The sequence below is a fragment of the Balaenoptera musculus genome, chromosome 10, assembly GCF_009873245.2.
Source record: "Balaenoptera musculus isolate JJ_BM4_2016_0621 chromosome 10, mBalMus1.pri.v3, whole genome shotgun sequence".
NCBI lineage: Eukaryota > Metazoa > Chordata > Mammalia > Artiodactyla > Balaenopteridae > Balaenoptera > Balaenoptera musculus.
Genome location: NC_045794.1, coordinates 78,421,161 through 78,448,844, shown reverse-complemented (window position 1 = coordinate 78,448,844; position 27,684 = coordinate 78,421,161). Strand labels below are relative to the sequence as shown.

Below are 27,684 nucleotides of genomic sequence, written 5' to 3'. Positions count from 1 at the left end.
ACAATAATAAAGTTGTTATTACAACTGATGTTTGTAAAGTCCCTTACAGTAATTTTTCCACCGAAGGGTGCCTGACTCATTGTGAGCACTCAGTGAATTGTTGCTGCTATTACAGTTCTTATTTTATTTACTCTCTGCACTGTCCCTCCTTTGTAGATAAACTTATGATCCCTTTTCACAGATGAGGAAACTGAGGCTCAGATAAAGCGACTTGCCCTAGAGCACCGTGTAGTGAGCGGGTGGCAGGTTGTCAATCTAGGTCTTCCTGCTCCAGCTCCCAGGCTCCTTCTTCAGTCTCCTTGGCTCCTCCTCCATACCTGTCCCCCCAGCCACTCCAGTTTACTTACAGAGTCTTAAGGTGAGACAGGATTTCCACCTTTAAACCAGCCCAAAGGGAAATCCTTAAATTCTAAGACATAATCTTCCTTAGGTCTTAAGCACAGCTGAGCCACATGGGGTCAAACTAATTAGCTTTTGATTCTGTCCTGCAGGTAAATTTAGAGGCAGATAAAAAGTACGAGTATGTTTTAACAATTGTCTCCAGCTTTTAAGGTTAGATCCTGTGTATGTGCGTACACACACACACACAAACACCTGATAAATTATTTTAGTAGGTATTGATGAGAACAGAATGCATGAGACTCATTTTCTTTAGGCTCACTAAGAGCTTTTTACATTGATTTAGAGAATAATGAATGCACAGCTTGAACCATTTCTAATTCCAGCAAACTAACCAACCTAAAGAAACCTTACATCTCTTGGCAGCTTGCAAATAGGTCATTAGGGTTGACCATTACTGTGCAGAAAACAAAAGTGAGCAAACCTTTTGACCTGAGAATGGAAAGCAAGACCTTTCTCCTGATGTTCAGTAGTAAGAGAGCCGGCCCAGGAGCCGGGGACTCAGGCAGGAGGAGGATTAATCATTTAACACTTTCTGCCCCGACTCTACTGCGCTGCCTACTCAGGTGGACTGCAAACAAGTGTGCAGATGAATAATTCACGCTGGCAATGGCTTTGACCTCTCTGAGCTGTCTCCCTCCTGAGCAGGGAGCAGGGAGCATCGACCATAGAAAGACACACCCTGGCCTAAGGTTAAATCCTTGTCTCCACTCTACTGCATTGGCTATTTCCTGTTCTGATTGCTAATCCTTAGTGAAGTGCTCATACCACCCACCTACGGGCACAGAAAAGGAAGGCCCGCTGGTATGGGGTGTGGGTTGGGATAATGGCCTTCCAGCAGTCCAGATTTGGAAGCAGCCTCCCTGGAGTGTGTGAGAGGGTTAGCCGAGCCTGGCACTTCGTGGGGCATGGGGCACTGTGATCCCTTGAAGCCGAGGCTTGGGCAAATCATTTAACTTTCCTGAGCCCTAGCTTCCCCAGCCTCCAAAACTGGAGCCGTGGTGCTTGCCCTGCCCACCTCATGAGGAGGAAGCGATAACACTTGGTAAATGTTTACAGTTTAAAGCACATTTAAACGTAAGTTGTTTCCAAAAGGTCTATTACTGTAGGATTCCACATCCTGAGGTGCCTAGAACAATAAACTTGATGGAGACAGAAAGTGGTGTGGTGGGTACAGGTAGGTGGGGGGAGGCGGGAATGGGAGTTAGTGTTTAATGGGTACAGAGTTGCAGTTTGCGAAGGTGAAAAGTTCTGGGGATCCATAGTGGTGATGTTTGCACAACAGCATAAATGCACTTAATGCCACTGAACTGGACACTTAAAATGGTTACTTTTATGTTATGTATATTTTACCACACTAAAAAAAAAAGAAAGAAATTAAGTTGTTTTAATGTTCCTGCACTCGGGAGTCATCCAAGCCAACCTTGGGTGTCAGCCTCCCTGCTACTGCAGGTCCTGGGAACGGGACCCCAGCCTCCCTCCTCAGGCTTACATGCCCCCCCTCCTCTAAATGAGTAGAGGTTGCTCGACATTACCAAGTCTGTACTGAGCCCCCAGTTGTGCCAGGCTCCACACCAGGCCCAGGACACACAGAGGTAAATGGATGAGTGCCTCCTGTCTGGTGAGGGACACAGACCCGCGGACGGAGCACACTTCACAGACAGCGCGGGAAGAGCTGTGATGGGGTGGCCCGGCTGCGGAGGGAGGGCGGGGAGCCTTTGTAGGGTCCTGGAGCATGTGCCAGTGCCAGAGTGAACCGGCAGGAGACCGGCAGAGGCTTGGCCACCACAGATGTTTGCCCAAACGCTCCGCTGAGTTCCTGCTTCTCTGTGTTTGCTGGTGCTGGTCCTTCAGCTAGAGTGCACTCTTTCCCTTCTTTCCCCTGAAAATCCTCCTAATACTTATCGTGCCAGCCCAGATGCCACCTCCCTTCTGGAAGCGTTCCCTAAACCCAGCCCAAAGTAATCTCCCCTCCTCCTGAACTCCACAGCCACCCCTTGTATTTCCATTGAGCCCATATTTCATTCTGTCAGGCAGTATAGCCTTTTGTATTTCTGCCTGTCTGGTTGGATATAGATTGGGATTTTTATAGTTACAAGTAAGAGAAACCAGCCGGAACCAGCATTAACATAACAGTCATTTACCAGAACGCGAGGAGATGTCTTCCCAGACCAGGGCACTCTGTTGCTGCCCCCCGTCCTCAGCCTGCTTGCTTCCCGGTCCACGTGGCAGGGGCGGGGGGCACTCCAGGCTCCCAGGGCTGGTTTCTGTGCGTGGGTCAGCAATCACCTCCTGACCGGTTAGCTGTGGCAGGGGAGCAGGGTCACACGCACCCTTGGGGTGGGTCAAAGCCCACGTATGCTGGGGAAGAGCAGCCCTGAGCCGTCAGCAGGAGCTCTACTCTCTCTAGTGGTGGACCCTGCAGACCACTCAGTCCTCCCAGTTTCCTCCCCGGACTTCCCATCCTGCTCCCCACCCCACCTCCTCCATGATTCTGTCTCAGCCCCGCTGGCCGTTCCCTTCTTTGTGGTTGCTGCTGCTTTCATCCATCCCTGCTATTAGTGTTCTTTGTGATTTCACTGATGCATCTTCCCATTTTACTCATTTTCTTTAGATAAGCTCAGTAAGTCCCATGACTTCAATTGCTATCTGTTTGCATTGAAATTTAGTTACTGTTCAGATCTGAGTGCCTGACCCATGTATTCTGCTGCCTAGCAGTATATCTCCAAGAGATGTCCCACTGTGCACAAAACTGCATGTGCCATCTGCCTGTCACCCCTGAGGCACCCCCATTCACCTGACCCCCCCGCATTCTCTCTCTCTGTGAATGATATCAACAACTGCCCCCTGTTAAATCTGCCAGCCACCTTATTGCTTTCCTGTCCTGTACCAAATAAATCTAATCGGGCATGTAACGCTTGCCCTTAATGCCGCTCGAGTTTGTCCATTGCCATGGCCTTGATTCAGGCCTGCATCATTTCTTACTAATTTGTAACTGGCCTCTTGTGCCACCTTGCAGTTTGCTTCCCTGTAGTGCAATCCATGTGATCTTTCTAAATAAAAAAATCTGGTTATTTCAGTTCCTTGATTAAACTCCTTCAGTGGCTCCTCAGTGCCATTGGAATAAAAGTCAGACCTCAGTGTGTGAGACACAGAACCCTCCCACACCTACCTGCCCATCTAAGAAACCTCAGCTCTTGGTTCTCTCCAGCCTTAGAATTTCTGAGTATGCCTTTTTCTCCAAGACGCCCCTCCATGCCTTCTTTTTAAGAAAAAATAAATAAATAAGGTTTTATTATTTACAAACAAAGCGTTAACACAAGAGTGAGTAAAAAAGCGTAGACTGCTTCTCAAATTCAAAAGGGGGGAAAGGTGAGGTCATTAGGTTCAGGGGAAATGTATCTACCTCTGTGGAGTCTACTTAAAAAGCTGCCATTGAGTCCAAAAATAGTAATAACCTTGTATCAAATATACCAGACACCTAGAAACCTACTTCTACCAAAAAAAAAAAAAAGAAAAAAAGAAAAAGAAAAAGGCCTGGAGGTCCTGACAGTGCAATTGGACATGCCCTGAAGTAAACCAGGTTAAGTCTGCACCCCATATCGAAATCTCTTGTATCTAAGGTGGAGGCTGGAAGAAGCTTAACTGTCTACACAGTTGGCAGAGCACAGCCCCTGACCTATCAATAACTTTCCGGTCCTATTAAGCTTTAACCAGGTGACTGAAATGGGACTTGCCCTGGGGCTGGGAAAGGGCACGTTGGTGAGAAAGAAGACAGGGACATACACTGAGTAACAACCAACAGCCTCTGCCACCATCCTGACTTGGTGTCCCACGATGATCAGTATTTTATGCTGCTCCACACCAGACTGGTTATTTCCTGCTATCTGCACTGGGTCCCTAATTACAGAGAATTCTGGGTCTTGGTAGCTACAGTTGCCCAAGGTTCAAACTTTTAAGTACAACCTTCTGTCTTGTTCTAGTCTATTAGTAATGTTTGGTTGCAAAGAACAGAAATATCGAAGAACAGTGGTTAAAACAAATAAGAGTGTGTTTTTTCCTCACATAATATGAAGTCTAGAGGTAGACTGGTTCAACTCCTCATCAGAGCCACTTGGCATGTTGGCTTTCATCCTCATGGTGACAGCGTGGTGGCTACAGCTCCGGCATCATGTCTACATCTAGGTGAGAAGAAGGGTAAGAAAAGGGTTCCTCTTGCCAACTGTCTCCTTTTATTAGGAACCAGAAACAGACTTTTACTTAGGTTTTATTCACCAGAACCATGATCTATGGACATCTGTGACTTCAAGGGCGGCCGGGAAAGAGTCTATTTAGCACGGCATGGTAGAGTACTGAACAAAATTGGGGTTATGTTTACAAGAAAGAAAGGAGTAAGAGTAAGTGCATTCACAGCTAACAGGGTCTGTCATATGTTACATCAAATGTGTTTCTGTTGCCCCAGCTACTCAATCATATTTACTCTTGCCATGAACGCTTTAGTGTTGTTCTTTTTTCTCTTGAAGTTCAGAAATGTTCTAATACTTTTGCAAAGTGCTTTCTGCAGAATTCAGTTTTACACTGTAGATAACCCTGACTCTAAATGGACAAAAGATATTGGCTGGACTAAGTGTTTTCTGGAAACCATACTCCCAAATTGTATTAGTTTTTCCACTATTGAGCTATTTAATCAAACATTCACAATATATATGCAAATCCTGTTAACCTTCTGTTAATGAAAACAGTCCGTCTGGATGGTCTGTGCTTGACGTGGGAGCATTAGAATGACTCGGTGCACATATCTCTACTGCTTTCATCAGTAATTCTTCACAATCGTTTAGTTTTATAATCTAAATTTGTTGGAATTAAACTTGAACAGCTCATAAATAGTATAATTAATTTTTGTTCCACTTCATATCCAATTACAAATTGGTTTAAATCTACTGTTATGTATTCTGTCTGCTCCCCATATATTCTCTGGATCATGACACTCACACTGTTGCTATTTGACTTTGCACTGTAGTCGTGTGACCTGGGAGGGCGTGCACCACATCTGTCTTGTTTATCATCTGCTTAGCAGAGTACCTGGCCCACAGTAGGTGCACAGTAAGCCTTGGTTGAATGATTTAATTGCCAAATGACTCGACAGTCGTTAGTTAAGTATCAGCAGAGGCAGCCCCCACTGGCCTGCTAGTTCCTGTGCGCCAGCCAATGTTTTATTTAAAAAGAAATCGTAGGCTACACACTAAAATATGTCAGGCTGGATTTGGATATTTAGGCTCTCTATGGTTTTTCCTGTTTTCATCTGAAACACGTTTGTGTTTTATTGTGCAGGCACCCAGAAGAGAAGGACTTTGTGATGCCAGTTCCCAAGTCTCAGGGAATTGTCACGATTGCCCTAATTTGAGCCAGGAGCCTTCCCCTGCACCAGGCAGGATCTGTGTCCAGGGGCCTGGGCTACTTGTAACGCACTTTCAGTAAACATTTAAGTTGAGGTAGAAGCAATGCCTAGAAAAGAGGTTTGAGGCAGATAACCCCCAGGAACTGACAAGGCCACGTCAGCAGTTTTGCTGCTTAACTGCTTCACCTTGCTATGTGTAACACATGCACACTCGAGTTTCATTGATTCATTTACTCAGTGATCACTGGGCACCAGCTGTGGAGCGTGTGTTGGTTTTGTGATCTGCTGCTTACCTTCTGCGTGTTCCTTGTCCTCTCTGTGCCTCAGTTTCCTTATCTGAAAAATAAAGTGATGACACGTTATAGGATGGTTTTGAGCATTAAATGAGATTTTATAGATACAGCATATATATACTATTTATAACATATATTAATGTAATATATAGAGAATATATTACATTATATATAATTGTATATAAACTTGGAACAGTGCCTGGAAGATGAGTATTCATGAAATGTAAGCTGTCATGAGTCCATAGTCTCTTTTCCACAATTAAAAAAACCCAAAAGCTCTTGACAACCAAAATTTCTTCATAATTTTGGCAGAAAATTCTGACCTGCTCTGAACTCAATGACTTTCAAAGCCTGACCCGAAAGGATGTGAGGATATTTTGAGGCTGTATTTAGCCACTTAGTGTGAATATTCACACATTTTGCTGCAGAAATATCAGTGTGGCAGATTACAGGATGCTGCCCCAGCTCCACTGGCACTATTGCATCATATTATCATTTTCAAATGAAAAATTCTGAATTCTGAAACGTATCTGGACCCAAGGTTTCAGACAAGGGATCGTGGCCCTCTCGTTGTTTCCCAGCCTCCTCCTCATCAACCACACTGCGCCTGGATGAATGGACCACAGTCTCTGCCTCGAAGGGGCTCAGAGTGCTGAACGGGTCATGTCAGCGGCGTGTGTCAGAGGCAGCCTGGGGTCCCGGGAGCACTCGGGATGGCCCTTAACTTCCATGGCTTGGGGATGGTGCGGGAGCTAAGGGAAGCATCTCAAAGGGGTGCCCTAGGTGAGACTGGAATGATCCAGCACCTCCTTGTGTCGGGCCTGGTGCAAGGATCCGAGCTGCCCCAACCCGGAGGCCAAACAGTATGTTAGTTCCAGAAGGCAGCCGTAGACACTAAATAAAGATCGCAGATGTGATCTGCTATCACAGGGGTGTTCTGGGTGCCCTGGGAGCCCGTAAGAGGGAGCCAACCTTGTCTCAGGGGTCAGAGGAGGCCTCCCTGCCCGTGTGATGTCCAGACTGAGGCTGAAGAAGGATGAGTAGGAGTGGGGCAGGTGAGGAAGCTGCAAATATGTGGAATGGGGAGAGGAAAGTGCATGTCAAGGGTGAGGAGGTGAGGGAAAACCGGCTCCTTCCAGGAAACTGGAGGAGAAAGCCTGCAGACAGATGGTGAGAGGGAAGAGGGTGGGTCCCAGAGCTAAATCACAGTATGCCCAGAGTCTGGTCTCTCAGAGGAGACGGTCCTGGTTTACGGCTGTTGTCCCAGCATTATTATGAATAGCAGTGTCTTTCACTCTCGAAAGTGCTCCTATTTGGACCTTTAAAGTACATGATCCTCCCTACGTAAAGGCCAACATAGGGAACTGAGAATTTATCCCTAGGGAAGTGGGAATCCACTGGAAGGTTTTAAACAATGCACATTTTTAAAAGTTATTTGGGGGTGATTTGGGGCTTTGCACTATAAAACGTTCTTTTTTCTTCCTCTGCTATCAGTCTCTTGGTCCCAAGGGTTCCTGGAATAGATGTCAGACCCAGGAAGATAACCCAGAGTGCTGGTGGCAGCCTGGCCTTTGCTGCCATAGGACAGCAGGACCCTTGGCCGGTCTCTGTGTGGACATGAACATAGAAATAGAGCCGGGTCTGATGATCTCGTGGAGTGTACATGTGCTCTTTCCTTAGCTGAACTCTCAGGAGTTCCTGTGTTGTCTGGACTACCCTCCGAAACAATTGTAGGCCTGTCTCTGAAAAGTCAGGAAGGGTGGTGGTGGCCTTTTCTTTCCTTTCTCCCCATGCCTGGCGTGTGCGTGTTTGCCTGCTAGCAGGCCCATGCTCAGGCGCCTGCCTTTCCCCATCTGATTTTCTTTGCTGGCCAGAGCTAGCAGTTGGCAGACACTGACTTATCAGTCTCATGCTTTCAGCCAAGAAAAGACAGAGGAGAATTCAGGAAACCCAAGATTCATGTTTTACTTTTGTGTAGGATGCTTTCAGTGCCTCAGAGAGAGACAGACTCACCCCTCTGGGAATTTCTTTACTCTTAGTTCTTATTTCTGTCACATTTTGAGCTCTCCTGTCTGCTGCTGGGTAGGTGGAAAGATAAAAGCTCCACGACAGCTGGTAATCCCCTTTAGGCCACACAGTGGGATGTAGTTTAAGGAGGTTTCGCGGTAAGCAGCAGATCAGTCCTCTGTGATTAGAAGGCACTGGAACTGTTCACAGCTGCTGGAAAGGCCTCAACGTGGGCTGGTGTCCTCAACTTGATGGTGGCCATGCGGATGGGGCAGTTGTAGTTGGGAAGTGGTTAACAGAGCTCCCCAGGGGCAAGCCGCCTGGGGCCCCATCAGCTGGCTCTTACCTGGTTGAATTCGCCTCAGCTGCTCAACCTGGGAGGACGGTACCTGAGCGAATGGATGATCCGTCCTCAGGGGCGGACTGATGTAAACGCACACACACGCATACACACACACAACACACACATCTACATGCACCTACACATGCAGGCACACACAATATTAAAATACCAATTTATTCACTCTCAAATCAAATACTTGCATTTTTTTCCCCCAAAGGCCAGCTAAGCTACAAATTAGGAGCCTGCTTAGTCATTTTATCCCCAAAAAACCATGGTCTGAAGTCCAGTGCATCTGGGGCAAACTCCACAGGTAGTCAGACTGTGAGAACATTTGTCATTTTAGACTGTCTCTACTACAGCCCCTCAAGGTACACTCATCTCCTATAGTTGAGTTTTTTAAACTTGGGATCCCTAGCCAGGCACTCAGAGCCTGAAAGCCCCATGAATTTGTGTGTGTGGGTGGGGGGGGGGTGGTGCACATGTGTGTTTTTCTGGGGAATGAATCCATAGGTTTCCTGAGATACTCATCAACCACTCCCCACCCAGAAAACAAACAGAAACATGTGGACCTCCACAGCTGGCTAATAAATTGATACCCTTTGAAGTAATCATTTTTAATAGTGGTGCAGCATATACTTAAAGGGATGGCATGAGAAGATGGCGTCAGCTTTTCTACTGTTGTCCCTAAAATTGTACTCTGATCCCTACTTGTGTTTGCCACTCAGCATAACAAAAGCCCTGCAGATATTCAGATCTATCATTCCCCCCAACCCCCCATCCCTTCTAGAATAGCGAAATGGTTCTTAATTAGAGAAGAAATCATTCAGTGAAAAAGGGAAGTATTTCCATTAAAGAAGGCTGAGGTAGTTGGGCAAAACTTGAAGAGATGGGCTTCTAGAGTTGGAGTTATTGACCAGAGCCATATATTTCAAGGGTATCTCCAGATGGTGTAGTTCCTAAAAGCATAATGTAAGTGCTACCAATGTTCCCAGCAGAAGAATAGCATTGCAGTTTATTAGCTAAGAAGGAGCATACTTTGCATTCTAGGATAAGATCCACGCTGTTTCTAAGGCAGCCATGCACAACTCTAATCTGGCAAACTCCAGCCAGCACAGTGTGTGGTGGCTCAGGTCCCACTTTGGGACCGCTGCTTTTTTCCGTGGATGCCTGATGTGCCCATGGACTTGTGAGTCCAGCCTGGCTGGAATTGGGCATTTAATGCAGTGTGACTCTGGGGATCTGACTCTTTCCTGTCTCCCCTTGTAGTTCACAGGTGAGATGTTGGCACTCACCCTGCCTCTTCCATCTGATTTTGGCCTGTTCCTATTTACAGCTTCGCTCCTTCTGTTTCAGTAACAACAGATCTTAGTGATGCCAACCCTCATATGAAAATGATACAGGACAATGACGATTACACATTAGTTGTAACTTAGCTTTAGTTTTCTTTGAAATCTTAGAGTGTTCTCCCTGAGAGCTGGGCTTATGAGAGGCTCTCACTTTCCACACTGTGTATTTTGACAGTATTTAGACTTTTCATGAACATGTATGATTCGTATGTGTGATTTGAATGAACGCAATTAAAACAGCACTCAGAACACCTGGTTTTCAACTCTGGCTTCAGCACTTGGATCCACATGTGTGATGGAGAGAGAGGCAAGTTCCCTAGTGGGGGATGGGCAGACTTTTTCTGGGATGGGCCAGGCAGTAAATACTTCGGGCTTTTGGGGCATATGTTCCCAAGTCTCAGCTACTCAACTCTGCAGCTGTACTGCAGAAGCAGCCATAGATATGTAAATAAACGGAGCTGGCTGCGTGCCAGTAAAACTTAATCATAGGCACTGAAATTTGAAGTGCATAAAATTTTCACATGTCACAAAGTATTATTCCTCTTCTGATATTTTTTAAACTGTTTAAAAAGGTAAAAACCATTCTTAGCTCATGGGTCATACAAAAATGGGCCATGGGCTGGATTTGGCTGATCCCTGGTCCTTATCAACTTACCACAAAACTAGGTTGCAATGATAGAAGTCTTAAAACTAAGCTATGATGACGGAGTAAATCAGTGTTTGCTTTTGGGCGTGAGGTGGGGATTGACTCAGAAGGACCAGCAGGTCGCTTTCTGGGGTTATGGCAGTGTTCTGTGTCTTGCCAGGGGTGTGAGTTACACAGGTGAATACCTTTGTCAAAACCAGTTGAAGGGCTTCCCTGGTGGCACAGTGGTTAAGAATCCACCTGCCAATGCAGGGGACACGGGTTCGAGCCCTGATCCAGGAAGATCCCACATGCCGCGGAGCAACTAAGTCTGTGCGCCACAACTACTGAGCCTGCACTCTAGAGCCCGCGAGCCACAACTACTGAAGCCCACGTGCCACAACTACTGAAGCCTGTGCGCCTAGAGCCCGTGCTCCACAACAAGAGAATCCACCACAATGAGAAGCCCGCGCACTGCAACGAAGAGTAGCCCCCGCTCGCCTCAACTAGAGAAAGCCGCGTGCAGTAACAAAGACCCAATGCAGCCCAAAAAAGAAATAATAAATAAATAAATTTATTTTTTTAAAAAAAACCAATTGAAGATGTATTTAAGATCTAAACATTTCATCATATACAAAGAAAAGGAACAACTGTTGCATAACAACCACAAAATCTCAGTGCCAGGTAATAGACAATAAGCGTTTATCACTCCCTCGCGTGTCTGTGGGTCAGCCGGGGCGATTCTGCTCCATTCATGTGCTTATTCTGAGCCTAGGTTGGACTGGGGTAGTTCTTCTCTTGGCTGCGGCAGAAACACAAGGCAGCAAAGTGAGCAGAGCATGCACATTTCAAGCCCCCCCACCCCGGCCTCCCGTTGTTATATTGTTCAGATGCAGTCTGACTGCAAGTGGCTACATATCCTAATTTAAGAAAATGTGACTAAAATGACCAAAAAAAAAGCTGCATCCCTTATGCATGAAACCTGACAAGTCTCTACCTTTGAACGGATGGCAAATGTTACAGGACAGCAGGACATACATATATGAAATGATAGAGGCACACAACAGAACTGAATATAACCAAGTGCCAAAATATGTCTCCAGGTAAAAATAGGTTTCTGGAGAGCCCTGTGTTGTCCATGCGATGGTCACGGCACCGGAGGTGGTGCGTCCTCTGCCTGTCCCTCAAGATAGTGACGCTCTCACCCAGCTCAGGCGGCTCCCTCAGCGCTCTCATCCCGTGCCTGGCATCAACAGCCCCCTTTGGCTGCAGCCTGACTTCTCTCTTGAGCTCTAGACCCTCATTTCTGTCTGTCTCCTCTATCTCCCAGATGCCATGCATGCATCCTTGGCTGACCTTGTGAACTGGTTCTTCATATTCTGATCTCAGGGAAACGACACCAATATCAAGCCAGGCATGCAGGAGTCATCCCAGACTCTTCACTCTCTTTCATCCCCAAATCCAAGCACTGCTATCTCTAAATGACCCATCCCCCATGTATCTCACAGATTCTTCAGGTTGCCATGGTCCTATTTCATGATCTCATCATTAGCCACCAGAACCATTGCAGTAGCCTCCATGCTCATCTCTTGGTGTTTAGCCTCACCCGCCCTAATCCTCCCTGCACTATATCCAGAGTGACCCGCATCTGATCCTGTCATTCCCTTTCCCATTTGTGTGGGTTTTATCAGTAACAGTTGTCTCCAGAAAAGGGCACTTGGGGTCTAGAATGGGAGGGAGACTTACTTTTTATTATCTATCTTTTTATAGCATTCGACTGTCTTACCATGAGTAGATGTTTTTCTTTTGCAATACAATAATTATAAAAAGAAAAATTAGAAGAATTGATAGCTGGACTTTATGAATCATTAGAGATGAAGATGAAGGAGAAGGAAGAGTCAGATGATTTTTGAAATGTGAAGCCTGAATTACTGGTGTAATTAGTGTATTAGTAATTAGTAATTAGTGGTGTTTGGGGAGCTAATGAACACGTGGATATTCTACAGTTACAAATTAAGGGCTTCATCTTCCGGTTTATGGGTCATAAGCTTCAGCAGACTGCACAGGCCCAGCTGCTGAGATCGCTGAATCCCACAGCTTCTTAAGAGCAGGTAGTGCTTTCTTACCAATCCTTCGCTGTGTCCAGGATAATCAATAAAAGCTGGTGCAGTAGTGAATTAAGTTTAAAAACCAGGCTTTGGACTCATGAATCCTGACTCTAACACATACTAATTCTGTAAATTTGGGCAAGTTACCTGACTCCTTTGAACTATATTTCTCTCGTCTGTGAAATGAGAAGTGTTAACAGTGCCTCTTCCATAACAGTATTTTGAAGATTAAATGAGATATTTCATGTAAAGCTTTCACTACAGTGCCTAGTTCATATTATACCCTTGGTAAATGCCAGCCATTTTTTTTTGTATTTACTATTTATTCTTCCCATTTTCTAGATGATAAAATTGAGGCACAGAGAGGTTAAGTAATTTTCCCAAGGTCGAACAAGTGGTGGTGCCAGAATTCAAACCAAACAAGTATGATTTCAGAGTCAGTACTTCTAAATTACTAAACTTTAAGGGAAAATACTGAGAGATTTGAATACGTGATTTAAAAGCTGTATAGAAAAACGTCATATAGAGTAAAAGACAAATGATAATGGGGAAAAATCCTGCCACGTGTGTAACAGATAAAGCTTTATTATCCTTTACAGAACAATTTCTCAAATGTTCATTTTGAGAAATGCTAGCTATTTTTGTTAATAAAGTATGTCCAAGAAGTAGTTTTCCCCTTTTTGTTTGAAAACCTCCATTGCACAGAAGGTCATGTTTTCGGTAGCTGCATCCCTCCAACAAGTCATATTGAGTTGAGTCATTTATAATTACTCCCTCCAAGTCTACTTTAAATATTTTGTTACTCGTATTTTTTTCAGCCCTATCCCCTCACTCCACCTTCCATTTCCCCCACCCCCCAATATTTTGAAGGCTTAACAGTTGTTTTTATCACATTTCATCTCGTTTAGTCTTATCCCGGCAGCTGATCTAGGATGAAAATGTGGATGGGTTTAAAAAGCATTTCTATAAACCTATGGATTATAAAACCAGAATGGGTTATGAAGTCATGTTATGGGGAAATCACCAACATTTTGAAGTCATAGAGTTCATTCCTTCAACGAATATTAAGTTGCTACATGTGTCAGTCACTGTTCCGGGTGGTACAGTGAGCAAAACAGGATCTCCCCTTGGAGTTGACTGATTGACAGGGAGAATATAAGTCAAGGAGGTGATCTCAGATGGTGATAAGTGAGAAAATCACAACTGAGCTCTCAAGAATGAACCAGCTGTGTGAACTTCTGGGGGAAAGAATGCTCCAGGTGGAGGCAACAGCAAGAGTGAAGACTCTAGGGTGAGAGAAAGCCTGGCACATTGAAGGAGCAGACAGGAGGCCTGAGTAGGAGAATGTAAGTGAGAGACAAGGCTGAGAGAGGTGGTCAAGGCTGGGTTGCATTGGGCTGGTAAACCATGGTAAGGAGGTATTCTGGTTTTTTTTTTTAAACATTAAATCTTGTATTTTTATTTAACTTCTCAGGAACTTATGTTGTTTCCCAAAGTAGAATGAGGAAGGAATGTGGGATAAAGGGAAACACTCAGACTTACAAAGTCCCAGTTTCTGATTGAGATTCTGTCACTTTATGTAAGTCTTCTGAGCCTCGGTTTCTTTTTTTTTAAATTTTTATTGGAGTATAGTTGCTTTACAATATTGTGTTAGTTTCTACTTTACAGCAAAGTGAATCAACTATACGTATACATATATCCTCTTGTTTTTGGATTTCCTTCCCATTCAGGTCACCACAGAGCACTGAGTAGAGTTCCCTGTGCTATACAGTAGGTTCTCATTAGTTATCTATTTCATACATAGTAGTGTGTATATGTCAATCCCAATTTCCCAGTTCCTCCCACCCTCCCCCTTCCCCCTTGGTATCCATATATTTGTTCTCTACAACTGTGTCTCTATGAGCCTCAGTTTACACAGCTATAAAATGGAGATGAAACCAGCCCTGTTACATGGCAAGAGACCTACATTTATTTATTTATTTATTTTTGTTTTGGTGGGGGGGAGTGGGTAAAGTGCATTTATTTTCTTCTATAGGTGTTTCTTTTTCAAAAAAAACAAGGAAAAGGAGAAAAAGCTCCAACACCCAATGTCCACTGGGCTTTAGTCCGTGGGGAGGAGGCGCCCCACGTGGCTGGCCCCTAGGCTGACCCCGCCCAGGGCGGAGGAGTGCCGCAGCTTCAACAGGGTGAAGCTGGAGAAGGAGTTCTGAGCCTGGATCTCTCTCTCCTGGGTCAGCGCCAAAAGGAAACCTTCCGTCAGCAGCTCCCAGCTCTTCCACACAGAGCCCACACACGGGATGGGGAGGCCAATCTCCCGTTGGAACAAGACCGGGTCAATCTCAGGCAGCACTGCCCCAACATGTGTCCCCAGCATCTCCCCAGCCTTCCTGAAGATGTAACAGGAAAGGGGATCTCCCTGCTCCGCACCTTCTGCAACTTCCCCGCAAAACCCAGCAAACCTGCATTTATCAAAGTCCCTGTACAGGTGGGTGAGGATTCCTAGCCGATCTGGCACCTGGAAATAGTTGAACATGGCCTGTTGGACATAGCCGGTGTCATGAGGAGCCGCCTCTGGGTTGTCGATGGAGTCAAACGCTATTTTCACTGCTTGGTGTGCAATCCAGTAGGCTGAGCTCTTATCTCCCATCACGTGGCCCCAGCCACCTCGGCCGCTCTCAGACCCATCGGGGTTGATGAGCCTGCAGTTGGAGCTTGTCCCAGAGATGAGCACGATGCCACCATCCGGCGCAACAGTGGCGACGGAGCCGGCGGCGTCGGTGGTGATGAAGTAGCTTTCACCCAGGTAGGGGAATCGGTCCCTCAGCTCCTCCATCAGGATCCTCACGGGGTCCTCCTGATCCCCACTGCTCAGGAGGGATAGGCCCAGGCTCCGTAGAGGGACCAGAGATCCACCCCTGCTTTCCGTTTGGCCCTGTTCACCGTCTCGTTGATCCTCTCCACACACTTGTCTGTCCCGATCAGCCAGTGGTTTGTGCTGAGTCCTTCCACTTCTGCCAGGATCTGCACATCCTCTGAGAGTAAAAGGACCTTGGATCGTGTGCCTCCACCCTCTACACACCCGTAGAGCACGGCCATGCTGCTGCTATCGCCGCCGCGGATCCCGCCGTTTGCTTTTTACCCACATTTTAATTGTACTTATTTTAGTAACCTAATTTAAAAATCTGGGATCATATTTAAAATATGAAATACATCCAAGCTGCGTGAATATATTTCAACAAGATCAGAAGCATTGGCTGTGATTTTTTAATACAGTAAAATAGTGTAAATCATACCCACACATATACACATGCACACACACACCAGATTCCTGTGAAGATTAAATGAGATAATAAATGTGAAATGGGAGGTATTCCGTTTTTTGTGTTGTGTTTTGATTTTTGTTTTTATGATAGGCTGAATAAGGGCCCTCCTAAATTATCCATGTCCTAGTCCCCAAACGTGTAAATATGTCACCTTACGTGGTAAAAGAAACTTCGTAGATGTGATTAAGTTAAAGATCTTGTGATGGGGCGATCATCCTGGGTGACCTAGGTGGGCCCAATGTCATCACAAAGGTCTTATAAGAGGGAGGCAGGAGGATCAGAGAAGGTGAGGGAGGCGCCACAAGCCGAGGAATATAGGAAGCTCTAGAAGCTAAAAAAGGCAAGGAAACAGACTCTCCTCTGACACCTCCAGAAGGAACACAGCCCTGTTGACACCTTGATTTTACACTTCTGATTTCCAGAACTGTAAGAGCATACAATTGTAAGTCACCAAATTATGGTAATTTGTTACAGCTGCAATAGGAAGCTCGTATAGGTTTCTAATTCTAAAATGTGGTTGGGGGACTTCCCTGGTGGTCCAGTGGTTAAGACTTCACCTTCCAACACAGGGGTTGTGGGTTCGATCCCTGGTTGGGGAGCTAAGATCCCACTATGCCTCAGGACCAATAAAACCACAACATAAAAAAAGAAGCAATATTGTAACAAATTCGCTAAAGACTTTAAAAATGGTCCACATCAAAAAATCTTTAAATAAATAAATAAAATGCAGTTGGAAGCTGTTGAAGGGTTTTAAGCAGGGGAGTGATGGGATTATATTTTGTTTTTAAAAGGATGGGTTTTGGGGAGGCAGAAAGGGCATCAGGGAGACCATTTAGGAGGCAGTGGCAGTAATCTCAAAAGAGACATGACAGAGGCCCAGATTAAGGTGGTGGCGTGGGATAGAGAGGACCGAACAGATTTTGGTTACAGAGTCAGCGAGAATCGCGGATGGCATGGTTGTAGAGGTACAGAAAAAAGGAAATCAAGGGTGATGCTGAATTTGGGCTTATGCAGTTGGGTGCCATTTATTGAAATGGGGAAGACAGGACCAAAAATAGACTTGGGGGAAATTATGCATTCTGTTTTGGACATGTCAAAACTTGAGATGCCAATTAGACATCCAAGTCTATGTCGAATAAGCAGATGAATAAATCAGCGGAAGTCTCAGAGGAGAAATCGTCTGCGTGTCCCCTCACCCCTGGATAGGGCTTGCCCTCTCACAGAATTTCTCCAGTGCCGCCGTCACTAACAGACTACCTGACTGACTGAACTTGACCCAGTGTGGCATTTCATTCCACGTCTTTATTTTTTATCCTGGGCTCATTTTTCATCACCTACTCCGTGAAAGCTGAATGAGCAATTAACAGAGTCTAAAATGAGGCCCAGTATGTTTGATAACTAAAGAGCGATGGAAAACAATTTAGATTAATTTGGGCCCCAAATGTGGACGGTTATTTAGTGTTTTTTCAGAGAGCTAAATGGATTTCTTGAATTTTAATTGATGTTTAACTTTTAATTGTGTTCATGTGGGGTGGCCAGTTGGAACCATGCCTAATAAGACTGATGAGTGTACAGACATTTGCATGCAGCTTGCCTTCCAAGGGCCAGCCAGGGAGAGAAAGGCTTAAAGTAACAGGAGGAAAACTGCACGGAATGGATAATCTTGAAACACATTTATTTTGAGAAAAATGAAAAACTCAAATATTTTGGTTTTCTATTCATCTTAAATAATATGAGGTTTACTATTATTTCCTCTTGGTGTTACTGTTATTTATTTTTCAGAGAAAAGTGAACTTGTATTTTAAAAGGAGCTAGGTTGTTATTTACAATAGGAAAGAATTCTGATTTGCATAAGCTTATGGTTCAGTTTGTGAGCCAGATCAACAAAATGTTCACTGAATGTCTTTCCTCTGTGAAGTACTTTGCTAAGCACTGAAGGGGGTATAGTAATTAGGATGCTTTTTGGCCAACTCATTGACTTAAGCAATAAGGAAACTTGTTGTCTTACGTAAGAAGAAGTAGGGCAGCCTCCGGGCACAGTATGTCAAGTTTCTGCTGTCCTCTGTGATTATCATGGCTCTGCCCTCCTATCTTTGATGGCTTCATCTTTAGGTCAGGAGCAAGATGGCTGCAGTGATTCCAGGCATCACATCCAGATCTGCTAATATCCAAAGGAAATAGGAGGGTTGTCTCTTCCTTGAGTGTCTTAACTGTGAAACAGTCTTTCCTAGAAGCCCCTCAGCAAACTTTCCTCACATCGCATGCACCAGGATTGGGTCCCATGTCCATTTGTAAGCGTCACTGGCTGAGGAAATGGAGTTACCATAATTGGCTCAGGCCAGGGGTTGGCAAACTGCTGCTCCCCACCTGTTTTTTTTTTATAACTGAAATGTAATTGGCATAAGCCATGCCCAGTCATTTACAAAATGCTTGTCGTTGTTTCACAGTACAGCAGAAGAATTGAATAGTTGCAACAGAGATCTTCTGGCAAAGGCTAAAATATTTACTGTCTGCCCTTTACAGGAAAACGGCCGACCCTTGGCTTTGACTGATCATCTGGGATGTATGGGTGTTGGAGAGTCAAGGACAGCAGCCACTGTAAACACAAAAGAAGTGTAGGATGTGGTCCTATTCCTCAAAGAGATTACTGGGGAAAATGATACTGTAATATGTTAAGATTATCTACAGTTACTGGTTACAGTTTACTACTCAAAGCTTTCTCATAAATGCTTATAATTGGAAGCCATCTTCCCTTCCACTACAAAGTAGGGGGGAAAAAGCCTCTCCATCCATTTATCATGCTTCATTCCAAAGAAATTATAAAAATGAACATCAGATAAAGAACACCTAAGGACTTAAAAGCATTTTTTTTAATCTAGGAAGGCAGAGTAGTAGTATTGAAAAAGCAAGTTTATGCAGTTTTAAGAAACCATGCTCAAAAGGAGGAAGAAGCAGTAACGTTAACAAATAGCCCAGTGAAGGCACTTCTCAACTCTTATTTTGCATCCCTTATTTCCTTTATGGCAATTGATCTAAAAACCAAAAAGAGCAGAGCAAGCATGTTTAAAAGATTAATGGATAGGCAACACGAGGGACCCTTGTGGTGTTAGAACTGTTCATTCTGTATCTTGACTGGATACATGATTCTACACAGGTAATGATGTTGTACAGAAGTTCACACACACACACACAAATGAGTACAAGTAAAACTGAGGAAGATAGGGTGATTTATCAATGTCAGTATCCTGGTTGTGATATTATACTACAATTTTGGAAAAACCATTGGGGGAAACTGGGCAAAGTGTACAGGGATCTCTCTGTATCATTTCTTACAACTGAATGTGAATCTACAATTATCTCAATAAAATTTTCAATTAAATAAAAGATAAATGAGTTAAAAGGACACTGAAACCCTGGATAGGTGGAGAGATGGTAAGAAAGCCCAGCCCGATTACATCCCAGATGTAAGGGAGCTGACCTTAGGGCAACTATTAGTAAATTTTGAGAAGTTGTGGAGAACAGGAGCATTGCCAAAAAATGGGAAAATCCTGTTCCATTTTTCACAAATGGTCTTTGACATTTCTCTTAATCCCTGACAAGTTTAGAATAGATTCTCAGATAGATGACAGTAATTAGAAAAAAATAGAGATCTCTAGGAGCCAATAAGGGTTTACTAAGAATATTCATTATGGTAACTTGACTCAGAGAATAATATATAGTTACTGAATCTTAATTTCAACAAAGCACTCACAAAATCCCATGTCGAATTTTTGAAAATAAGATTGTACAATTAGCTGGAGATAGCCCAGTGAGTGATTTTTGCTAGAGAATGTTGATTCTGTTGGTTTTAGGCCACACAAAAGGAAGGATAATAGCAAAGAACCATTTTTATTAGGAACTTGGGAAAAAACATAGAGCCCATGGTCAAGAAACTTACAGATGATATAAAGAAATCAAAAGGAGACTTCATTATGATAAATGGTAATTTAGTTTCAGAATTATATGGAAGTGCTGGAATAATGGGCCCAAACTAATAAAACTAAAAATATTTTTAAAATTAAACAGCAACAATTAGTCCTATATTTAGGTTTAAAGGAATAATCATAAACATGCAAGATGAAAGAAGAACAGCTTCATGGCAGTTAATGTGAAAAAAAAAAAAAAAAAAAAAACCCAGAGGGATTTAATTGATGCTGTCATTGGCATAGCATGCAGACAACTGGGAGTCACCCAGGACTGACTATGGGCAGGGTCTGGGAGAGAGTGATAAGTTGGATTGGGGCGGGGTGGACAGGGGAGGTCAATGGCCGAGGGAGTTGTATCCAAGGGAATGACCTATGACTGGATTTTGAAGTATCCAAGCTATAATGGACAGAGTTCCTTTAAGATGAAGAAAATGGTATCAGAAGCAATAGACGAGAAGGGCTGGTAGGAATTAGGTGGAGGTTCAGGATCGGACTCCAGCTCCCTTGGAGAACCAAGGGAAGCCCAACTCTCAGGGCTCCAGGAAGAAGTGAAACATTTCAATAAGGCCAAGGGATGGGGCTGCACTGGAGAAAGTATATCAGGGTTAAGGACACATGTTTGGAATCTGCAGAAATATTCTCTATCCCCTGCCCCCCTTTCTTCCTATGGGTGCTTGGGACAGGTTACTTGACATTTCTGAGGCTTGGATTTTACGTCTGTTCAATGGGAATGGTAATAAAATCTGCTTCCCAGAATTGTTGGGAGAATTGAATGTGGTTTATTAAATGCTTAGTGCAGTTCCTGAATTGTTTTGTAGAAGTCCTGTCAGGCACCTTGGGCTCTATTTACAGATAGGGGAGCTGCAGACAAATTCCAGAACATATTTACCTATTAAGAGGGATTTCGTATTGCAGTGACTTTGAATCCTGTCTGTACATTAGAATCATGGGAGCTTTTTAAAAAATACTGATTTTTAAAAGATACTCAGATCGATTGAACCAGAATCTCTGGAGTTTTTAAAGCTCTCCAGATGATTCTAATGTGCAGCCAGCTTTGACAGCCATTGTCTTACTGTATCATCAATCCTGGTTGTCATTGACTCAGAGCCTCACTTAATCTGGAGGTGGCCACCCCGCTGGAGACAACTGGGTGGGGCTGTGGCCAGTGGACAGTGACAGTCAAGTCTAATCTTGAGATGATGTGACAGAGAAGGGAAGCTGCTAAAAATCAAACCCACAAGCACATTGACTAATATCATCCATCCTGAAAAGCGCTGCATGGAGCAGGGAAAGCACAAGCCCCCTGAACTCTGAGCTGATCAGGGCACGTGTGGAATGTTGATTCCCTTTCAGGAGGACTCAGATGAGAGCAGACAGTCTTTTCCAGGCCTTTGGAGTGAGCTGGGAAGGGAGGCAGTGTCAAGACAGGCAGCCTATGCCCAGGCACCGCTGTCTGCGGGAGCAGATCACAGGCACAAACATTTGCCGTGAATTAGCAGTTTGGGAAGAACACAGTGGATGGAGGGGAGAAGATACTTCAAGTCCAGAGAGAAGAGCAGAGGGTCAAGAGCTGAGTTTTGATGAGCATTTGTCATGCTGCTGAGACATGAACATCAAAAGGTAGAAACAGAGTTGCCTGACGGAGATAGAACATGCATGTGTTGTTAAAAGTCAGTTGAGAAATAAATTCCGAAGACGCTGAGCAATTGGCACACTTCCCTGGGTCAAGGGCATATTCTCAAAGCTGCAGCAGAACACACAGTAGCAGGTGAGCAGGATGATGAAAAGAACAGAGACCGTGTCCAGTGAGCAGTAGTTAAAGACCTGAGGATGTTGAGCCTGAAGAAGGCAGGATGGCTGAGCGGGATGAGAGCCGTCTCAAGGTACTTGAAATGTCAGCTTGTGAAAGGGTGTTTTGGCCCACGGAGTAGACATTCCAGGGAATCAGACTTTTGTCCAGTAGTAAGAAACTGTTTCGGCATCAGGAATCAAAATTAGAATAAGAGTATGTTTTGTGAGATGGTGAACTCCCTGTCACTTAGATGTATTTGAGCTGACATGGTAGAAGAGTTACTAGTATGAAGTGGGGGGGGGTGCAGTACGTGGGCTTCAAGTCCCCCACTCTTAATTCAGCAGGCCTAACCCAACTTTCATTTGATTAAGGTATGTGGTGCATCGTAGGATGTTATTTTTTAAAGGGTTGTTGCCCCTCTCCCCAAGTATGAGACACTTGGATTGTTATGGTTCTTTGATTTCTATTCTAAGGAAAGAAACCATGACAAATATTTGGACAACTGAGGGATACTTGCTTACATAACCAACCAAGAGATTCAAACATTTATGTAAATAAGGACTATGTTTTTTTTTTTTAATTTGGTTGCGCTGGGTCTTAGTTGCAGCTTGCTGGCTCCTTAGTTGAGGCACGTGGGCTCCTTAGTTGTGGCAGGTGAGCTTCTTAGTTGTGGCATGCATGTGGGATCTAGTTCCCTGACCAGGGATTGAACCTGGGCCCCCTGCATTGGGAGCGCGGAGTCAACCACTGCGCCACCAGGGAAGTCCCAGGACTATGTTTTTTAATGCCATGGAGAGCCTGTAAGTTTGCTTTTCTTGGTCTCATACTTTGGGAAGCATCATTGGGTATTCTGTCTTTAAGCCTTTTTAAGCTATTTCAATTCAACAAATGATTTTAGTACCTAACAAATGTGAGGCATCATCCTGTGTTTTATCTATTGAAAACCTTCTCTTCCCTAAACTTCTACATATTGGAAATTAATCTCAGCATCGGCAGCATCTTCTACATTTAAAAACAGAGTCACACCACCTAGAGGGGTGGGATGGGGAGGGCGGGAGGGAGGGAGATGCAAGAGGGAAGAGATATGGGAACATATGTATATGTATAACTGATTCACTTTGTTATAAAGCAGAAGCTAACACACCATTGTAAAGCAATTATACTTCAATAAAGATGTTTAAAAAAAAAATGGTTAGGAACTAGAAATTAAAAAAAAAAAAAAAAACAGAGTCACAGCACAGCAAATCTAAATAGTGATGGCAGTGGACATCTGTGGGTTGCCCCCCAACATGATTTCTTCTTTCTATCTAGCCCCCATTGCCATTTAGGGAATCTATGAGTTTCTGGGGAAGCTGACTGTACCTTGATTAGGTGGTAGAGTGTGTGTGTTAGGCTAAACTAGTTTGTATATTATATCCCCCTTGCCACTGTGAGGGCAAAATCACGTGACCTGATCTAGACTGATAAGCGTGCATTTCTGGATTGTCACTGAGAAGGCTGGGGTAAAGGAGTACTCTTCTTCTTGTTCGACTTGAGCAAGAAATTTGAGGTCCTGGGAGCTGTAAGTGGTAGCTATCATGCAACTATGATAAGACTAGTTTCAGAATGAGCTGACACTAAGAATGACAGTGGAGAAATAGAGAAAATTGGGTCTCTGGTGACATCACCTAGCTGCTAGATTAAACTTTGCCTGGAGCCAAAACTACCTCTGGACTTTCCAAATGTATTACTTCCCTTTATATTTAAGCCAGTTTGATTTAGGTCTTCTTTGACTTAGAACCAAAAGATTCCTTCGTGATCAATATGGTGGTTATTTTTGGGTGGTGGGGTTATAGGTTTCATTTTATCAATTATTTAACTGTATTTGCTAAAGTGTTTATAGTTAGCATGGGTTACATTTGTAATAAAAAAAATAACAAAAAAGGTCTACTAACATTTAATCATAGCATCCACATTGTCTGGAAGTTATTTATCTAAGAAAGTAGACATTCTTAATAGGGCTGAACCAAGACCCACAGCTAAGCTAATCTGTTGCTTCGAATAGATCTCTGATGATACCTTGCACTACTGGTAATATTATACTACTGAGAACTCACTGGTTTTTTTTTTTTTTTTTTTTTTTTTTAATTTATTTATTATTATTTTTATTTATTTTTGGCTGTGTTGGGTCTTCGTTTCTGTGCTAGGGCTTTCTCCAGTTGCGGCGAGCGGGGGCCACTCTTCATCGCGGTGCGCGGGCCTCTCACTGTCGCGGCCTCTCTTTGTTGCGGAGCACAGGCTCCAGACACGCAGGCTCAGTAGTTGAGGCTCACGGGCTCTAGACCTCAGGCTCAGTAGTTGTGGCTCACGGGCTTAGTTGCTCCGCGGCATGTGGGATCTTCCCAGACCAGGGCTCGAACCCGTGTCTCCTGTATCGGCAGGCAGACTCGCAACCACTGCGCCACCAGGGAAGCCCAACTCACTGGTTTTTAAATTTACTTTTTAAACAGTTTTTATATATTGGCCCACTCTTATCTAGTTGTTTTATGGGAGACAGAGAAATATCATCTAATGTAACTGCAGCTTTTACCACTACTTGTTTATTTTTTGAGCAGTGAAGGAACTCAGTGCTGCCAGCCATTTAATTTTCTCCTCCTCTTGACATGTAAAAAAAATACATATATGTGGTCAATTTAAAATGAATAGATGTAACACACTACTATATATAAAATAGATAACCAGTAAGGACCTACTGTACAGCACAGGGAACTCTACTCAATATTCTGTAATGGCCTATATGGGAAAAGAATCTAAAAAGGAGTGGATATATGTATATGTATAACTGATTCACTTTGCTGTACACCTGAAACTAACACAACGTTGTAAATCAATTATACGCCAATAAAAATTTTTTCAAAAACCAATTTGCTGATAGTCAAAAATAAAATAAAATAAAATTAATAGATATATAAAAATTTTAAAGTAACAAGTAAATTACAAGAAAATAATAAGATAGGCGGACCCCTATAGAATGGGAGACGTAAAAGACCTTAAAAGACTTACCAGTCAATCACTATATGTAGACCTTATTTGAATCCTGATTCAAACAAACTGCTAAAAAAAAACCAAACCCAAAACTTAATTTATGGGAAATTTAAGCACTGGATATTTGAAGTATTAAGGTGATGTTATTGATTTTTTTTAGGCATAATAATGTTATGGTCTTTATGTTTTTAAAAAAAGAGTCTTTGTCTATTAGCAATACATAGCAAAATATTTACAGATAAAATATTATGATATCTGGGATTTGCTCCAAAATAATGCAGGAGAAGGAAGTTCAGGGGAGATATAGATGAAACAAAATTGGACATGAATAGATAATTGGTGAAGCTGAGTAATGGGTACGTAGGGGTTTATTAACCTATTTATTTTTTCTATCATGAAAAGTTAAAAGTCTCCCCTTCACTGACTCTCTAGTGTTAATCAGCATTAACAATCACACATTTTTTTCTCAGAAATTTTTCTATGTATAAATTACAGAGAGAAAGAAGGGTAATGAAGTTTTTGTTTTTGTTTTATTTAACTAAATAGAGTCACTGCACATGTTGGTCTACAACTATCTTTTTTGGAGGGGACGGGAACGTAATATATCATGGACATTTTGCCATTTAGTTTTACATTGGATCAGTTGATGATTTTTTTCCCTAAAGTTTTTTGCTTCTGTAACAGTGTAGCTTCTACACCGCAGGGGATAACTTTGGCTTTTTGTGGGGACTGCCTGTGTTTGAAGCCTGGAATTTCTGTGGACTTTGACCAGAGTTTTCATTGCAAGTCTTGGGCAGCTCCCACTCTTCTGATTATGAATCTTTCCTGGCATAGGATCCCCATATGAAGCATTGGCCCCAACCCTCTCCATAGGATTTTGCTGTCAGACAGCAGTTGTAAAACCTGTTGGAAATTCAGCTCTCTAATGCCTACTGTTTGGGGGCCAGATATTTGTGAGAGCTAGAAAAAGCATTGTTGAATTCCTATTGCTTTTTTGTGATGTTACATAATGTGAATTCTCAGTAACTCATGTACATCAATCTGTAAGAGAGCGGATTTGTGAGAGGATGGTTTGTTTTTTAAAAGAATAGAGTGTTTAAAAAAAAAAAAAGAATAGAGTGGATGAATAGGTGACCAGCCTTACCTCCATGATGGAGCTTTCTGTTGTTACCATGCTGGGAAGTTGACATAATTTAATTCCATTGCTTCTTGCGATATCCGCTGTTGTTCATTTCCCTTTTATCCCAATGGGAGAAAGACAATCTAAGCTTGGAATAACTTCTCTTTCTCCCTTACCCTTGAGGATCACAGAGTATATCATGCTTTTCATGACATATTTTCAAAGTGCTTTAAAATATTGCTATCATTTCATTCTCTTATCAAATATTTTCAGAGTAACTACTCTGTGCCAGTCATAGCACCCAGCCTTTGGGAGCAGAGAATGCAAGATAAATCAGTTTTCACATTGCTCTCTGGGTGGAAATTCTGAGGTTGGTCATTGAGGAAGGATGGATCTATGATTAGTGTTTTTAAATAGGTATGTTTTGTGTATATATACAATAATGATAGGTACCATTCACTGATTCATTACCCTGTGCTAAGTGCCTTTCTAAGAATTTTATACTAGTTGTCTCATTTAATATTCATAGCAAATCTTATGAAGTATGTGCTCTTATTAGTTGCCTTTTGTAGACTGGGAACTGAAGCACAGAAAGATGAAATAATTTACTGGAAATCACAGAGCGAAAAAGTGGTACAATCTGGATTTAAACTCAGATAATCCAATTCCAGAACCTGTGCTCATTATGGAATTATTACTAAGAAATCTGTTGGCTCATTGATACATTGTATTAGCAGCTTTCAGCTTTTAAGAAAGAAAAAGATGGTTAATTATTGTTAACCGTCAGTATCCCTGGAGTCCGTTGGATTTTCAAGCTGTGAAACATGTTGAAGAGTTTTTAAGATATAATATCATAGTGCAGTTGGGGATTAGAACTGATTTCCAGACTTAAAGAAAATTGATCAAATCTTTACAGTATGTTGGTACCTTCAGGGGATGAAATTTTACCTGTAGTGTGTCTAGAGTCGTATCAGAATGAATCTTATTCTGTCACTTGCAGTGTTGTTTGTGCTGAAAGGAAATCCACTGAGCTGTTATTTTTGCTAAGTCAATTTTACAATTCATCATGAAGTTTGCTATAATGTGTAAAAGTGTATGTTTCCCCAACATGCATAAGTGTGTATGAATATGTTTTAAATGAATGTATACTTGCTCTGCTTTTAAAATGTGAAAATCTCAATACATTCCTAGATTCTTGTTTTGTATGGCTTGCACTCAGTGATTCTAAACTCTTTCAGTTGGGAATCCAGCCTGAAACTAAGTACATGTCACTACAAGCTAGGCTGTAACCTTCAATTCAAACCTTCAATTCAAACTCTTAGTCCCAGTTTACCTTTTCTTTCCTTCATTTCATCATAATAACGAAGAGAGCTGTCACTCACTAGTTGTTGACAATGTGTTAATCTTTGTATTAAGCACTTTAACTGTATTCTCATTTAGTCCTCAAAATAACCCTTTGAGGTAGGTCTTGTTATTCTTATTTTCTAGAAGCAGAAGCAAAGCCTTAGAGAGATTACTTGTTCAAAGTCACATAGATATATGTGGGGACAGATCCAGGTTTGTCTGCCTCCAAGGTCAGTTGATTTCCTGTGTGGAAACACTGAGGCAGTCATTGCTGAAGGAAGATGTTCTCAGTGCTGTGTGCTTGTATGAGTCTATGTTTATATGTAGTTTAATTTTAAAAGATAAACAATAGTAACTATAGCTTCCTATGCACTAGTGAGGTAGAAAGACATCAGAATTTGTATCCTAGCTCTGTTTAATATAATGACATTAAACAAATCACAATTTCTCTGGGCCTCAGTTTCCCCATATGTAAAATAAGGATAATAATATTTATTTAACCAACATTATAAGGTTGTTATTAGAATTAAGTGAAATCATGGAAAAGTGCCAAGTAGTTTACACGTGTAAGGAAGTATTAGCCAATACTCTCATCCC

At 42.9% G+C, this 27,684-nt stretch overlaps 2 protein-coding genes across 2 annotated transcripts in view; one reads left to right on the top strand and one right to left on the bottom strand.

Annotated features, from left to right (window-relative positions):
• Positions 1-27,684, top strand: part of TMCC3 (transmembrane and coiled-coil domain family 3) — a 305,666-nt gene that overhangs the window by 104,276 nt on the left and 173,706 nt on the right. The gene's annotated exons all lie outside the window — the stretch shown is intronic.
• On the bottom strand, positions 14,621-15,615 carry LOC118901958 (N-acetyl-D-glucosamine kinase-like). The gene is given in 2 exon segments (XM_036865798.1): positions 14,621-15,426; positions 15,429-15,615. Coding segments are annotated over 2 exon segments (993 nt in total).